Raw genomic sequence first — 16,733 nt, forward strand, 5'->3', positions numbered from 1 at the left:
ACAATTGTTAATTGTAGTAAATTTACAATTAATAATTAATTAATCGTTAACTGTGGTAAACTACAACTAACAATGAATTAATTGTTAATTGTAGTAAACTACAATTAAACTACAATTAACAATCGATTAATTGTTAATTGTAATTTTCCGCAATTACAATTGATCAATTGTTAGTTGTCATGGTTACGTTTACCAATTAATCAATTGTTAATCTTTAATTGTCAATGCAATTAAAATTTGCATTGACTCTGGCAGATAGAAACATATTTCCTTCTCATCAAAAGCGGAAAAAATCAGGACTTCTGTCAATTTTAAAACACGTTTCAAAGATACTTTAAAATATGCATAAATAAGCAAAAATAATCTTTTTCATTGAAATATAGATTAGGATTTTAAGGGTAGAGGATCATTGTCAGGTGTTACGCGATCTAAACTTCCCATAACGAAAATGTTTCAATATTAATTTTTTTTTCTTTAATGTTGAAAAATAAAGCAAAATATGACTATTAGAAATGTGTTTTAAACTATTCTTCTTATTATATTTAGTATGTTTTCCATCAAAAGAATTTTTTTTTTCTTGTCAAGTTTGAAACAGAGGTTTCTGAACAAATCTTTTCCAAAATGAATATCTTTTTGCAATTGATACAATTCAAATTTTATTCCTTGACTTCCCAGTATTAATCGTTCTGAAAAGTTTTTTGGCTTTTTTAAGCTCAAAAGGACTTTAGAAAACTTGGATTTGAAGTAAATTTTAACTGCGTTTTCTTAGAACGCGTGATAGGCCATGACTAATCTGAACCGATTTGAATACATAATCATGATATATGGGAAATTTTCCCTTCAGCTGCTCTAAGAATTGGTCGATTGTATGAATTGTCTGTTTCTGACATGTATTAAAAAAAATGGATATCCCTACAAAGAAACGGACTCAAGTTGTTACCCTTAGTTAGCATCTACCTCTATGATTGTAAGGGATATTACTTCAGCAGTTGGAGTTGGAAAATTCAATTTTTCTAGGATTTTCAATCAGCAAAAGAATTTTGAGAGTGTTTCTGAAATAGAAGGGTAAATGTAAGCGCAAAGTTCTTTTTATTTCAAAAGAACAAAAAATACTCTTCTATTTTTTGATCATAGACAGAGAATTATTTAATCATCCTACAAAAAAAAAAAAAAAAAAAAAGATGCAGATATTAGTTGGTTCTCTGGAGATATGACTAATTAAATTTCTCCATTGAAAAAGCATTAAAACTGACTCAAGATGAGGAGTGGCACCACTCCACTATTAATAGGGTAATCTCTGTAGTTTCTACTGAAAGAGAAAAGTATTAGCTTCAAATTGATACCTTATTCAGTTTAATTTGTTGAAAAATAAATATATTGGAGAAAAATGATCAAAATTTGAATTTTTTAAAAAATTCAATAAAATGTAATTTTTATTCAAAAAATCTAAAAAAAAAATTTTTGAGCTTTTCTTACAAACATAAAAGCGGCCGAAGGCAATTTGATGTGAAATGACACTTATTGCAGTTTAATTGAAGCATAACTTGTAAAGGTTATTCCAGTATTTTTAAAAACAAATGACATTCAATATGTTGTGCATTTACGTTATAGTCACTTTCAGTTGCACTGGACAATTTTGTTTATGATGAAAGTCGACTATCGACTAGATTGATATTTCAGAATATAAATAACAATTTAGTTCTCTACATGATGTAATTCATATACACACAAACAAATATCTTACTGTATGTATAGACAGAGCTGCCAACTGCTATGAAAAAATCTTAAGTTCTACGAATTACAGCTTTACACTACGACGCTACCAAAGTGGGTCCAAAAACTATGATTTTCTGATTTTTAAATTTATAATCTGAAGAATGCAAAAAAAAAAAAAAAAAAAAAAAAACATTAACTGCATGAAAACTAAACCGGTAAGAAAATCAAACTTCTACATGTGTGCTGCCAGTTTAGTTTTCATGCAGTTTATGGGTTATTCAGCAAAAAAAGCGGAAAAACTGCCAAAAATATCGTGAAGAGTATAAAAGCATTTGACCATTCCTCATTTCATTTTTAAAGACAGGTTATGTAAGATGTACTATTTGCAGTAACGATTTTTCAGTTGAACATGGTGGTCGTGATGGTTGCTATAAGCATGTTACTTCAAAAAGACATGCTGACCAGGTGAAAGGTACAGCTAATAATCAAGAATTTATCATCTTCAAATATTCAGTATAAAATCTTTTATTTTGTACTAATATTATCTGTATCATATTTGAAATTCATGGAGTATCATTATTTTGTTCATTATACTGTTGACAATTCATCACTGTTTGATAATGTTGTGTAAAATCAAATTTATAAATACTTCTATTGACTAAAATATACTTTTAAAATATTACCAGGAACTTTAAGTTTCAAAATTCAAACTGAAAACAAAAGCAAAATTTCATGTTAATTTGAGCAGAGCAGATACATACCACCACACTCTTCAATTTGACTTGCTATAGTGAAGAATTGAGAGCCAGCTAGTTTTAAAATATTATTAATTCCATCTAAGACAACTTGCACAACTTGAGGATCCCTTACAGTCAGCAAATTACAGAGAGGTGGTATTACTTTTTGAGTGACTAAATAAGCTACTTGTGCCTTAGTACCACTAATAGTAAGATTGCTAATGGCCCATGCAGCTTCCTTTTGAGTTTGAAATTCGCCCTGCAAAACAAATAATACAATGTGAGCATATTTGCTATAAACAGAATAAGTTAAAATTAAATGGTACACTTCATCACGCTTTTAGTATAAACCAGAGTTTGTCCTTTCACATCTGAGCGCATACCTCAAGCATCAAGTTGAGTTTTAGCATCGATTTATTCCTCAAAAAATTTGCTGCCATAAATTTAATATTTGGAAAACAATCAATTACTTGCAGATCCATGGGCACTGTCAAATACAGCATGACTTTATTACCATTTTCCGTACATTTACATTAAGTGAAATCACATCCTCATCAATAATAATGTAATAAAATCAGTACCTCCACAAAAACGGCTTTTTAAATAAATATAATTCACAATTTTAAAACATCAGTACTCACATGTAAATTTGAGCTGCGAATTACTTGCTCTGCTTTAAACAAAATTCGCAAAATAAAGGTGTAGAACTAGCCATGAGTATCTTATAAGTATAACTTTTTTGCAGTAATTTTGCTTATTCTAATATCTTTATTGTTTGCATGTGAAAACTAAGCTAACAAAATTTTGGTGCATTGCTTGAAATTGCAAATTTTTTTCTGATAATTTTCTAAACTGTACACATTAAAGAACCTGTTGAGATAAAATTCAAAGGTAAATTTTCACCAAATGATTTTCAGTCCCTGGGGTAAGACCCCAGAGAAAAAGTGTTTAAAATCAGAGGCCAATACAGCCTGATTTTAAAACCTTTTTTGTACCTTGACAAAAGAAATTTATACTTCCACAAAAAAAAAAAAAATAATAATAATTAATGAATAAATAAAATTGGGACATCAATAAAATAATTTTGGAAACCCGCGTGTTCACAAAATCAATATTAAAAAGTTGGTACTTTCACAAAAATCAGCATTTCAAATTTGCTGCACTTAAAATAAATTTACTCTAAGAATGGTGAATTGAACAAACATTGCATAAATGACTTTTCCCACAGCATTTTAACTCATTTTTTTCTACAATACAATTTTAGCATTTGTTTCTGGTTGCCATTTTCCCAATAATTTCTTGAATTGTACATAGTACGAAGTCTATTGAGCTAAAATGCGATGATATATTTAATGTCACTTATGTTTTTGTCTGCTCCCTTCCCCCCTCCCCCTACAAAAAAAATTATATAATGGATAACATTGCACTTAAAAAAAAAAAATTTTCAGGTTGCTCCAGATAAAGATGTGACCTTTGCCAAAAATATTATAGAAACTATCGTAAATATCAACCAGAACCGACAGTGAAAGTAAACAAAGCTATGTACACTTGGTGATACCGTTGTCTGCTTGGTGCTAGGATGACTGAAAACAGCAATAATCAGTTACGTGAAATGTTGAACAGAATCGCTAATCCAAGGAGTAATTCACCAAAGTGACAAACGTTGGCTAAAAACAACCCGTTTTGTTTACTTACACTATCCCATCTCCTTGAATTTACTATAGGGCACACGCCCCCTGCTCGTTTGGCTCACAAACCCCCATTTGCTTGTAATCAGGGTCCGAAAATATGATATTTTCCATCAATACAAACTAAAGTCTTCAAACTAGTAAACGCATCCTCAAATCACTCTTTATTTTCTTACCTTATTATTTTATTATATGTAAACTTTTTGCCAATTTTAATGAAGTTAATATAGCATTAGCTGTTTTACTCATTTTTCTTGTTAGCTGCTTTTACAGTTATATGATTCAGAAATTAAAAAATATGCATGTTTTTGGTGCACAGTCATAAGACATTTTCTTTTTTTCTGACTATCGTTTAATATTTAATCAGGCACTTTTAATCCGATTTAAAATTGTTAAATTACTAATAATACAAATTAATATAAAATAAATAATAAAATTAATGATGTATTAATGCATCAAAAATATAGTGCATAAGTTTTTGGTTATTTTTAATAAGAAATGAACAAGATTACTATGATTAATATAATATTTACATTGAAAATACCGTAGTTGAAAAAATGAATATCGAAAATATCAAAATATTGGACATATATCGTGATGTATATCATGATATATATATATCGGCAAACCCTGATTTTAATAGTATTTTTAACAATTCATATCTCCAGCCCCCCAAGGTTTAGCAGGATGAGACAGGATACCCTGGATGCCCTGTTTCCAACATAACCAGCATTGACCTGGTAGACATTGACAGATCAGAATAGATTGAGTTAGTGACACACACACACACAGATTATAATAATTTACATTCACAGGATTTTTTATGAGAAAAGAGAGTTTTCGAATAAAATATTACATGAAATATTACTGCATTTTTCCTTACAGCATGAGAAAAACTTTTCAATGGTATTTTCTGAAAACAACTTTTAAAATTTCTCAATATTATTCAAGGGAAGCAAGATACAGGGTGTTCCAGACAGAGTTTCAAAATAAGTAACAATGTTCCTCAACAGATGACTCTGCAGGTATTTTAAAAGGTATAAAAGAACTCAATCTATAAGATTGCCAAAATGACCGGCACATTTGAAAAATCAATGTTACCCATTTAGTTTTTATTTTTTCAACATACCACTGAATTTGGCGATCTTATAGACTGCGTTTTCTTTCATACCTTTTAAAATGCCCGTATCGTCATCTGTTGAGGAACATTGTAACTAATTTTGAAAGTTTGTCTGTCTGAAAATTTGCTGTTGTCCCAAGCATAATGCAACAAAGAGTATATTGTTAGCGATATATATTTCTATTGCTGACCGTTCAGATTTTACCGATTTTTCAAATGTATCTGTCATTTTTGGAACACCCTGTATATAGATATATATTTATGCCTACCCCACTGGCAAAAAGTTTTGTAGCTGTCTGCCACAAGCTTTTAGAACTGAACTTCATAATCTGTCTGCAAAATTTCGAGCGCAGTTTCAATTTAAAAAAAACAATAAACGAGTCTTTTTTTAAATAATTATTTTTGAAATAAGGCCGGAGGTGCCCCCCCCCCAAAGAGGATGGCACAGCTCCCTAAATTATTTGAAGCACTCCCCTCTCAAAAACAAGACCCCCTCCCCCCAAACTGAGACCAAAGCTTTCTCAAATTATCTCCCCCTAAAAGTTCAATGGTGCAATCTGATGACCCCCACCCCCTGTCATTGGTGGGCACCTGACATTTGCAAACATGCGTTGGCTATTGAACAGAGGTCTGTCCAGGATTTTTCACAGGATCCATTTTATTTGTGAAAAATCAACACATTTTGTGAAAAATCAAATAATTTTGAGTGGGGGGGGGGGGGTTTATACCTCAAAACTCAAATTTTGATTTGGTAGCCGGATCCTAAGCTCATTCAATTACATTATTTCTCCTTTAAAAAAGGTTATTTTCAAGTTTCGCGCTACTTTTTAAGCAACAAGTTTCCAAAATGACGTCACGTTTTCAAAATGGCGCCGTGTTGAAGATCGTTCAGTTTCACAAATCAGAACAAAAATGCTCCTTCCAAAATGAATAAAAAGCAGTACAATCATATAAATTTCTTTTGTAATACATATGAACAGAAAAAAAAGGCGCCCTTGCATCAAAAGGAGTCTAGACATTTTGGAAGGAATAAACCCTGGAGACCATTTTTTTTTCTTTTTTGTTTAAATCATTGTGTTTTCTTTCTTCCTTTTTTTTAGAAAAGCAAAACTGCACATTGAGGGGGAAATTAAACCTTTGTAAATGCTTTCCAAGCAAAGCAGAAAATGTTATCCTTTTTTTGGAGGGAGTGACAAATGAAGATGATTGGAAAATTTTCAGGTGAAAGGGGAATATTCAGGATTTTAAAGTGATTTCACTTTTCACAAAAAAGGGGGGGGGGGCTATAATCGATAGGGGGGTTACTTTTGAGATTTTACAGTATTTTTTTAAAGTCATTAGCGGGGGGGGGGGGAGTTCTTACACTGCATTTTTAGAGAACTTTATAGCAACACCACTGCTAACGATATGATTAACAAACAAGCAAAAATATTCGCTATGTTAGTTATCGCTTGCATCACAAAAATGTTCTGCTTTTTTTTTTTTTTTTTGTACACAGAAATACGCGTTACTTTGATTTTAGAAGATCGTTTTGTTTTGGTTTATGTTTCGTTTTGGTTTGTAAGTACAGCAAGCAGGCTGGCAGGCGAACAAGAACAATCACATGTGCGATCTTTCGCTCCCTGTGTCAGCAGTTCATGCAAATAATGTACGATAGTTGCTAACAGCTTTTTTTTTCTTTTCTCTGTGGTCAACCTTTTTTTTTTTTGCGGACGTCTCTTTTATTTTATTTTTTTAGCGCGGACTGAACTGTCCACAACAGGGTTTCTTTGTCCACGACATCGTCACTGTGTCGCGGCGTTTCTGCCACTGGAATGCCTACAAGAATGAATATTTCTGGTTTTTTTTTATTTTTTTAAAATTAAAGCACTCTAAATGAAAACATGGTTTTTTAAAATTACTTCTGTAGAAATAGAATGTTTCAAATGAGTGAAAAAACTAGCTTTTTTAACTATGGTAAAACTGATTTTTAGAGGAATAATTTAAAGAATTTTCCTTTTTTTCCCTCTACACTAATTTACTCAGCAGTTGACTTCTAAAAGTGGTTTTAAACTTTATTCATCATTTCAGAATTATTTCAGGCTACTTTCTTGACCAAGTGCAGGTTCTTTTAGTGAATTTTCTTTCCTCAACTCCCTTTTGTATGAAATTATACTCCTAAAATCTTGATCAACACCAATTTTTATTTAGCAAATTTATAACTTATTTCCTGTAACTAAACAAATTACAGCTGCCTGATCTAATCATGAAAAACCTTGAAGTCCCCGGAAGAGGTGGGGGAGGAAGCAAGAAGGGTGAGGGTCAGGACTTCAGGTTTTTTCAGTGTATACTTTAAGTACTAACATTCAGCAAAAATTTAGTTTTCTCCTAATTAATTGGGACAAAGCCTATTCTTTTTACCTTCATTGACTGAGCTATAAGAAAAGTTGAATTAAATCAGTTTTGAAAATTACTTTAATTATGAAAAATACACATCCTATTTAATTTACTGATGTATTAAAATATGCAACATTATGCATACATACGAGGGTGAATCAAATATAAACGAGACTTTTTTTTTGTATGACAGGTCAGGACTGTAAGGAAGGTGTTCCAATGTTTCCCACCCCAGTTGTTCCCCCTCCCATACCCCTGAAGACGATGCAATTTCTGGTCAACTGTAAGAAGGCGAAGAACCCTCCTGGCGCACATCTTACGGTACCCTAGCTCCTCTGTGAGTATGGAGTATGTGCTCTCATAATTTATCCCGACTTCACTTGCAATTTCAGAAGTGGTATGACGTCCGTCATCTTCAATAAGCTGTTGATGCGAGGTCTGCGGTCATGGCTCTCATTTTCAACACAATTACGACCCTCCACGAACTGTTTATGCCATGCAAACACTCTGACTCACGACAGTGTCTCTTCCCCGAACTGAGCAGTCAATCGCCTCAAGATTTCGGCCCGTTTTACGCCTTTTGCTGCGAGAAACTTGATCACAACAATTGACGAAGGTATCTCTTGCTCCAAAATTGTTAGGGTGAACACTGAGAGGGTCGAGAAGGCGTGCCCACATGCTTCCCCACTCCTGACAAACTGCTCCAACAACAAACAAAGCGGGAACAGTCTCCGACCACTATTGTGCCTGAAGGGCAAAAAGTCTCGTTTATATTTGATTCACCCTCATATTTTACGTTAGCACATCCATGTTACTGTTCCTTTATACAGTAGAATTTCGGCCAGCTCGTAGGTGGTAAAATCCAGTTTTGGCCGGTTTTAACCAGTAGCATGGTCAAAATCACTTTCTCCGGCCAAATATACAACCCTGCTAATGATACCCTATACAGACAAGTAATCTGGAGATATCTATAGAAACAGGACATGTGTGCAGATTTTAATTATTTACACATAACAGAGCAATGATTTATTTTTGGAGAAATAAACTATAATAGCAATGCTAATAAACAATATTAACAAATAGTTAAACCCATTTGAGATTTCTTTGTGACATAATTCAAACAAAGGAATTCATATAATTTTAACCCTAGAACTACAAACTGGGGTAAATATCTATGCCAAGGAAACTGGGTTTTCAGCACTTATAACCAGGTTCTCAGCACTTTTAGCTACGCAAAACGTATTTTCACCAACAAAACCTTGAATTTCTCTTCACCATTCTTTTTGTCATGAAAAAACAAAATATACAATTATATACTTGATGAGCCACATTATATACCTTACAGAACCATTTTACAAGCAAAAAACCTATGGGATAAATATTTATCCTGGTTTGTAGCTCTAGGATTATAAATTTTAAATGATTAAAATATTACTTTGTTTAGATGATGAATTATCATAGGAATCAAACCAGCATCTATGACTGCTTGAACTTGTTGCTGATTTCCAGCTGTAATATTTGATAAAAACCAAACAGCTTCCTGTAAAAGCAAAAATAATTAAAGTGACAAAAATATAAAACTTAAGATAATTATTTCCGTTTTAAGAATTCAGTACAGTTGTTAGTTCATTTTTTAGACTTCAAATTACTAGAAAGCTCTACTAACCGGAGTTTTCCATATAGTATTTACGGTGATTTCAACAGCTTCAGAGCATTTTGGAACACCTTTCAGAGCAGAAACATTGCTATTTTGAAGCAGAGAAAAGTGCTTCTGGAGCAGCTCCATAAACATCATTAATCAATAAAAATCAATAACTGGATAAACTTTCAGTTTGCAATTAATATTATATACAGGGTGTTCTGTTTTAACCTGCAAGACCTTTATTTTTGCAACCTTTAGTACTAGATGTATACTTCCAATTGCAAAAATGTTCAAAATCAGATGCTGCGTTAAGACATTGAAAGTTTGAAGTAAAAAGAAAATTAAGTCAAAAAATACAAAATTTAACTTTTTATACGGGCTCCAGGTCCTCTAACTTATATTGAGGGAAATAATCCCCATTAAAAAATAATTCCAACAGAAAAAATTGAAAATTAGTACGATCAATATTTACAGAGATATGAAATGCAGCGTTTTGTGACTTACACCACTTTTCACTCACTGTCAATAGCATTTTTTGGAGGAAAATATAGCGATTAACAAGTGTTTAAAATTATATGTGTGCATAGAGTGGTTTTTCAAATTGTTCAAAGTTTTGTAGTGTGTTTTTGAGTATCACGGCATAACATTTGCATTTATTTTTGAACAGCAATGAAAAATATCAATACCTTGCTTTTCTTATTTTGACAACCTGTCATTCTTCTGAAAGAGCGATAAGTTCCAATCTCTTCTTCTGTATGGTCCCTTAAAACTTTGAACTGGAATATTTCCTTGAGTTTTGGTCGCACAAATATCAAGTTTTTGTGTCAGTAATAGCTTTTAATGGAGATTATTTCTCTAAATAATAGTTATGGGATTTAGGGCCTGTATAAAAAGTTACATTTTGCATTTTTTGACTCATTTTTAATTTTGCTTGAAACTTTCAATATCTTAACTCTGCATCTGATTTTGAACATATTTGCAATTGGAAGTATACATCTAGGACTAACGGTTGCGAAAAAAAAAGGTCTTGCAGGTTAAAACGGAACACCCTGTACAAAGAATTTCATTAGAAATGTTGAACAGACTTTTTATTTTTAAATGCTCTTAATTATTTTTAATTATCAAAAAGTCTTTGAAATACTCCCCACGTTCTTGATTAGAAAGCAAAAAATGAAAGATACTTTTCCCAAACAATCAACATTTACAAATCGATATTTTTCATATGAATCAACTAGAATCTCAAATCATGACCAGTTTACCCTTAATTAACAAATTATAAGAAAAGATGTAAAACTACCTAGTTTCTCTAAATTTGATCCAAGTTCAAATAATAAAAATAATTAATGAAACAAGTTAGATATTTACAGGAGGAGAAAATTTTCTGCCATCACACTTTTGCACTGATGGACATTTTTCAGATAATAAATCAAATGGAAACATCGAAGATTAAAAAGCGATAGCTTTGTGCAAGGTAAATTGGATAAAAAATGAAACAACGTTTAAAAGCACAAAAATGATAAAAAGATTATAAAAACACAGACATGTTTCGGAGGCAATAGCCTCCTTCCTCAGTGCGAAATGTTCAAACGAATGAATCAAGGTCAAGTTTAAATTGCGTAACCGGAAAAACATTGACCAATCAGCTATCAGCGAGTGCTAAGGCAAAATATGACGTATTCTAACATGTAAGATTGAATAAGATTCGAGAAAAATGCGGAACAGCAAAAGACTCATTGCAAAGATTATTTAAGTTTTTATGGATGTAAAAGGATTCCAGAAAATCTAATTCACCTACTGCTGTAGGTCTGCAAATGATCTTGGCTTCCGAAAAGAGAAAATTGTGCCCTGTGTCCCAACAATGTTTAGCAATTGAAGATTTGTCCAGTTCCTGTTTTTTAACGTGGTTTTCATGTTCTTTCAAACGAAATTTAAGTGAACGCCTTGTCTGTCCCACGTAACCGATATTACATTGACAAGGAATGTGATATATGCCCCACTGATCAAGTGGTTGGATTGGGTCCTTCAGTTTGGAAAAAGAAGGTTTATTTATGGGTCTGTAAATTACGCGAAAGTCAAATTTACTGAGAATTCTAGAAATACGAAAAGAAATGTGTGGATAAAACGGTAAAACCATAAAATTTTTAGAAGAAAAACTACATATGTTGGAGGTTTTATTCCGGGTTGAAAGTTTGCAGAAAGCCCTGTCGCTGACCTGAAGAGGCTAACCCCTGTCCAGAGCCACGGCTTTCAAAAAATTGAATTCATTGTTGAGAAGGGTCTGATCAGAACATATGGAGATGGCTCGGTTGACAAAAGTATAAAAAGCAGACATTTTTTGCTTCTTCGGGTGGCATGAACGAGAGTGTGGGGGGAAGACAGACAGTAAATGGTTTTCGGTAAACGGTAGTAGTAAACTTATTATTGTTCTTCGAGATTAAAACATCCAAAAAGGGCAAAGAATTATTGTTTTCAATTTCAGCAGTAAACTGAATATTAGAATCGACGGAGTTAATTAGATCAATGATAGACGGAACAAAATCAACAGTGCAATTTAAGAGGGTGAAAGTGTCATCAACATATCTAAGCCAGAGTGGAAAGTCAAATAACTGAAACAATTTCTGTTGAAAAAAGTCCATGTAGATTTCACTGAGGATGGGACTCAAAGGGTTGCCCATAGCAAGGCCGTCAGTTTGTTGGTAAAAAGTACTCTCAAAAATAAAGGTTGAATGTTTAAGACAAATTTCAGTCAAATTTGCAAGTTCGGAAATTTCATGTTGGGTGTGATGGAATTCCCGGAGTCTTGTTTCAAGACACTGTAAGGCTCCAATAACAGGTACATTGGTAAAAAGAGATTTAACATCAAAAGAAACCACTAGTAAATTATTGGGTTTGAATTTATGAAGAATATTAACAATATCAACAGAATTTTTAACAGAATGTGTGTTGGAGTCGAGCAATGGGGCAAACCTAGAAGTGAGAAATTTGGCCAGTCAGTAAGAAACGGTGCTTATGTTGGAAACAATAGGTCTTAAAGGTACTCCGATCTTATGTACTTTGGGCAGAGCGTAAAATCTAGCACAGTGCGAAACCGAAGGGGTTAAATTAAACCAGTTATAAAAAAGCTTACTTGTTTTTATGGCCCTGCGGACGGTTTTTAATTCGTTCGGCGAGGGATCTTGTTTTAACCGGGTGTAAGGACCATCACGGAGTAGCTCGTTGACTCCGGAAACGTACTTGGACTTGTCCATTATAACAATCTGTCCCCCTTTATCAGCTTTTGTAATTATCAAATTATTGTTGGAAGAGATATCTCGTAAATTTCTTTTTTCTGTTGGAGAAAGGTTACTACCCAAAAAACCTGAATTAAATGAAACATTGTTAATAATAAGATGCCTTATAGAATCCTTTTGTGTGGGAGTTAATTTACTATGTTTGAACAAACTCTCAATAGGAGCCAAAATGCGTTAGGGGGAAGGCCTTGAAGTAACAGAAAAATTGGAATTTAATTTTTGAACATTAAATTCCAATAATGTTCAGGTCATCGACAGGGCTTTTTGCAAACTTTCAACCCGGAATAAAACCTCCAACATATGTAGTTTTTCTTCTAAAAATTTTATGGTTTTACCATTTTATCCACACATTTCTTTTCGTATTTCTAGAATTCTCAGTAAATTTGACTTTCGCGTAATTTACAGACCCATAAATAAACCTTCTTTTTCCAAACGGAAGGACCCAATCCAACCACTTGATCAGTGGGGCATATATCACATTCCTTGTCAATGTAATATCAGTTACGTGGGACAGACAAGGCGTTCACTTAAATTTCGTTTGAAAAAACATGAAAACCAAGTTAAAAAACAGGAACTGAACAAATCTTCAATTGCTAAACATTGTTGGGACACAGGGCACAATTTTCTCTTTTCGGAAGCCAAGATCATTTGCAGACCTACAACAGTAGGTGAATTAGATTTTCTGGAATCCTTTTACATCCATAAAAACTTAAATAATCTTTGCAATGAGTCTTTTGCTGTTCCGCATTTTTCTCGAATCTTATTCAATCTTACATGTTAGAATACGTCATATTTTGCCTTAGCACTCGCTGATAGCTGATTGGTCAATGTTTTTCCGGTTACGCAATTTAAACTTTCCCTTGACCTTGATTCATTCGTTTGAACATTTCGCACTGAGGAAGGAGGTTATTGCCTCTGAAACATGTCTGCGTTTTTATAATCTTTTTATCATTTTTGTGCTTTTAAACGTTGTTTCATATTTTTATCCAAATGGAAACATTAATTATTTTGATCTCTTTTGTATGAGCAATATTATAAACTATTTTGGAATGCACAGTTAGGAATTTGGGAACTTTGAAATTCCCAGTTAAAAGCTCCTAAGATGGCTTAGTTTATAAAATAAAAATAATATAAATGAGTAAAAGCAATTATGCAAAGTGAAATGTTAAAAAAATATGGTTATGTCTTAAATTTCATTAAAAAATATTCTTATAGCAGAAAAAAAAAACTCAATTCGAATAATAAATTACTCAAGCTTTGTTTGTGTCTTAAACCTTATTACATCATATTCAAGTTCAAAAAAGCTAATTAAGCTTCAATCAAATAGTCAAATATTTTTATATGGCAAAATCTTTTACAAAGATTGATGAAATGTTCTAGATGTTATTATTATTTAGACAACAAACAGCTTTTTAAGCACCCAGAATTCTGCCCAAAAAGAAATGTAAAAAATAATGAATACAAATTTTGAAAAAAATTTCAGGAATAAAATTTATTTCGAGGAGATCAAACACACAACGAATAGCATAAACATGAAAAGTTTCCTTCTTTCTCCTTTTTTCCAATTGTATGTTAATTATTTAAAACAGCTTGCTGATTTATAGTCAACTAAAAAGTCAACTAAAACTACCCAAGTATTCCATTAAATAAATATTTTGAATCACAAATAAATCTTAACTATTTTTACTTGAAAGGTGTTCTAAATAAAATGCTAGTTTTCATTTTATTATTACAGTTGAATTCGCTTATAACGCAATATTTGCTCATTATAAAAGAGTGCTCGTAAAAATTAGGTTCGTGGTAAAAATCATAGTTATTTTTATATTTCTGAATAGTACCAAAGAAGATGGTTATTTGCTTCAAACAGTCTTCTTTCTTTTTATTTTGTTGTTTTTGAGGAACATGTTGCCCAAGAGATAGTCAGGTGCTTCCGTGTCTTCAAAATAGTTTGAAGTTTCTCTGCACTTTAGAAGATATTGAGTATGGCGAGAGTTGTTCTGCCGTGCTAAGCACAATAGTGGAACAATATCTGCACTTTTCATCAAAATTGAGTTACGATTACCAGGTGCTTCTTTATCACATATTTCACCTAAATACAATGTTTTATGGTCATTTGCCAATAGGAAATTTTTTTAAAAAATCAGAAAGTTTCAGCTGAATCAAATACATGGAGGGGCCAAACTTTAAACGGCAATTTTTCATTTTGAACTCTGCTGCAGATAAGACTTTTGCGCTTAGCATGGCAGTGTTGTTCTCAGATTTATGTCTTATAACTTTTGGTTGAACTCAAAATGTGAAACAAATTTTTCCAAAAATAACAATCTTTTTTGAGATGGAAATCAGTGGAAATTTTATGAAATGCAAAAATTTTGCCTACTTTAAGTGGGCAGAAGCGATGTTTGCTCGATAAAGGAAAGTTATGTTCCTATAGACTTAACATTTTACCAACCAAAAATCTTGAACTTCCTACATTTATATGTCTGTCATAATAAAATAGCACAGTATAATTAAAATAAATTTGAATTTATTCAGATCTTCAAGAGCTATGTCTTTGGTAAGCCTGATAAGCATTAAAACACTAGATTTGAAGAATGATGTTGGTTTAAATTAACTCGGATGGAATAGGAAAAACATTTTTGAATGGGCGTGGCAGTCTTCATAAAAAAAAAAAAAAAAAAGTGTAAGAAGGGTTGAAAATCATAGTCTACAAAAGGTATTAATGTTTAAGCAGTAGAATGGCATAGCAGATAAAGATAAGAGAGTTACAGAAGCAGATGCAAACGGATTTCAAAAGCTACATCTAATGATTGCACCCAGCGTCACTCTCCAGCATTTCCCAATTCACTCCTATTTCACTCTCTTCAGCAACAGCAAAAAGTTCCTCACTTCTTTCTAGTGCAAAAGTTCCTTACTTCGTGTGCTTCAGTAAGAATCCTGATGGGAAGGTCGAGGCAGAAGGGAGGTGAGGGGGTATTTGCGCGATCGCTAGAAAGTGCATGTGAAATGGGCGTGGTAAAACAATGAGCGTACAAGTCTTCAGCAAAATATAAAATACATACAAGAAGGGTTTAAAATAATAGTTTACAAAAGTTATATATATATAAAGGTTTAAGTGATAGGATGGCATAGTAGACAAAAATGAGCGAGTGTTATGGAAGAGGATGCAATCGGATTTCAAAATGCACAAATGCTGATGCTTTCTGCGTCATTCTCGAGCCTTTTTCCCTACCCACCCATGAAACAAAGTTCCTTTCTTCTTTCTACCTTAGAAAGAACACACGAGTCAGCAAAAATTCGCGATCGATCGCTTGAAAATGCTCAGAAGCCAAGAAAAAAAAAAAAGAGGAAAATCGTGGATCCGTGGAAGATTTTCATCCCTGAATATTAAGGATAAGGGAGCCAGAGTTCAGTTTTGGCTGCATCTTTCAATAATGCTTAATTTTCTTATTTTTTGAGAAAAATATCTTCTTTAATGAAAAACAGAACTAGTACATTGAAACTCAAAATTTGATTTAAAAAACTCTATAGTACTTGTTGCGTCACAGGAAGATCCCAAACTGCGTTATTGAACTGTTGCATCATAGGAAGAAATGCGCCTCTGCAAGGGACGCATTGCATTATATTAAGTCAGTTTGTTGTTAGCTGTTGGTTGTACCAATACATTGTATGCATGTTGCTAACTATAAGAAACAAAATTAATACTCTTATTTCCAATTCTGATGAAACATTCAAAGAGAGCATGGATTTTCTACTAGTGCCTAAAATTACAGACGTTATTCCACCAACTTAATTAAACGTTTCAAATATAAAATTTTCTTCTTTCATTGAGTTTGCTGATCCTACGTTTTTTTAAACCAGGAAAAATTCATGCCTTAATTGGAGCTGAATTCTTTTATAAAATTTTGGAACATTCTACCTTTGAAGTTAACGATAAACTTCCATTGCAAGATTCAGTTTTCGGATGGATTCCAACTGGAGTTCTGGATGAAATAAAATCGTCCGTTAGCTATGCTCAGTGTCATTTAATTAGGGACTTTGATGAGCTGAATAATAATTTAAAACAGTTTTGGAAACTAGAATCTGTAGGAATCAACCATGAGGATTCAAAATTATTGGAAGAAGACCAAGCACAGAACATATTTGATAGAACTGTTAGATTCGTAA

The 16,733-nt window shown here is 32.6% G+C and overlaps 1 protein-coding gene across 1 annotated transcript in view; it reads right to left on the minus strand.

The window, feature by feature from the left end:
- LOC129219253 (importin subunit alpha-3-like) overlaps positions 1-16,733 on the minus strand; it is a 202,417-nt gene that overhangs the window by 18,955 nt on the left and 166,729 nt on the right. Inside the window, exons 10-11 of the mRNA XM_054853581.1 lie at positions 9,073-9,177; positions 2,478-2,712 (exon numbers count right to left, since the gene is read on the minus strand). Coding sequence (XP_054709556.1) covers positions 2,478-2,712; positions 9,073-9,177 — 340 coding nt within the window. The remainder of the gene's footprint in view (positions 1-2,477; positions 2,713-9,072; positions 9,178-16,733) is intronic.

The sequence above is a fragment of the Uloborus diversus genome, chromosome 3 (assembly GCF_026930045.1).
Source record: "Uloborus diversus isolate 005 chromosome 3, Udiv.v.3.1, whole genome shotgun sequence".
In the NCBI taxonomy this organism is placed as follows: Eukaryota; Metazoa; Arthropoda; class Arachnida; order Araneae; family Uloboridae; genus Uloborus; species Uloborus diversus.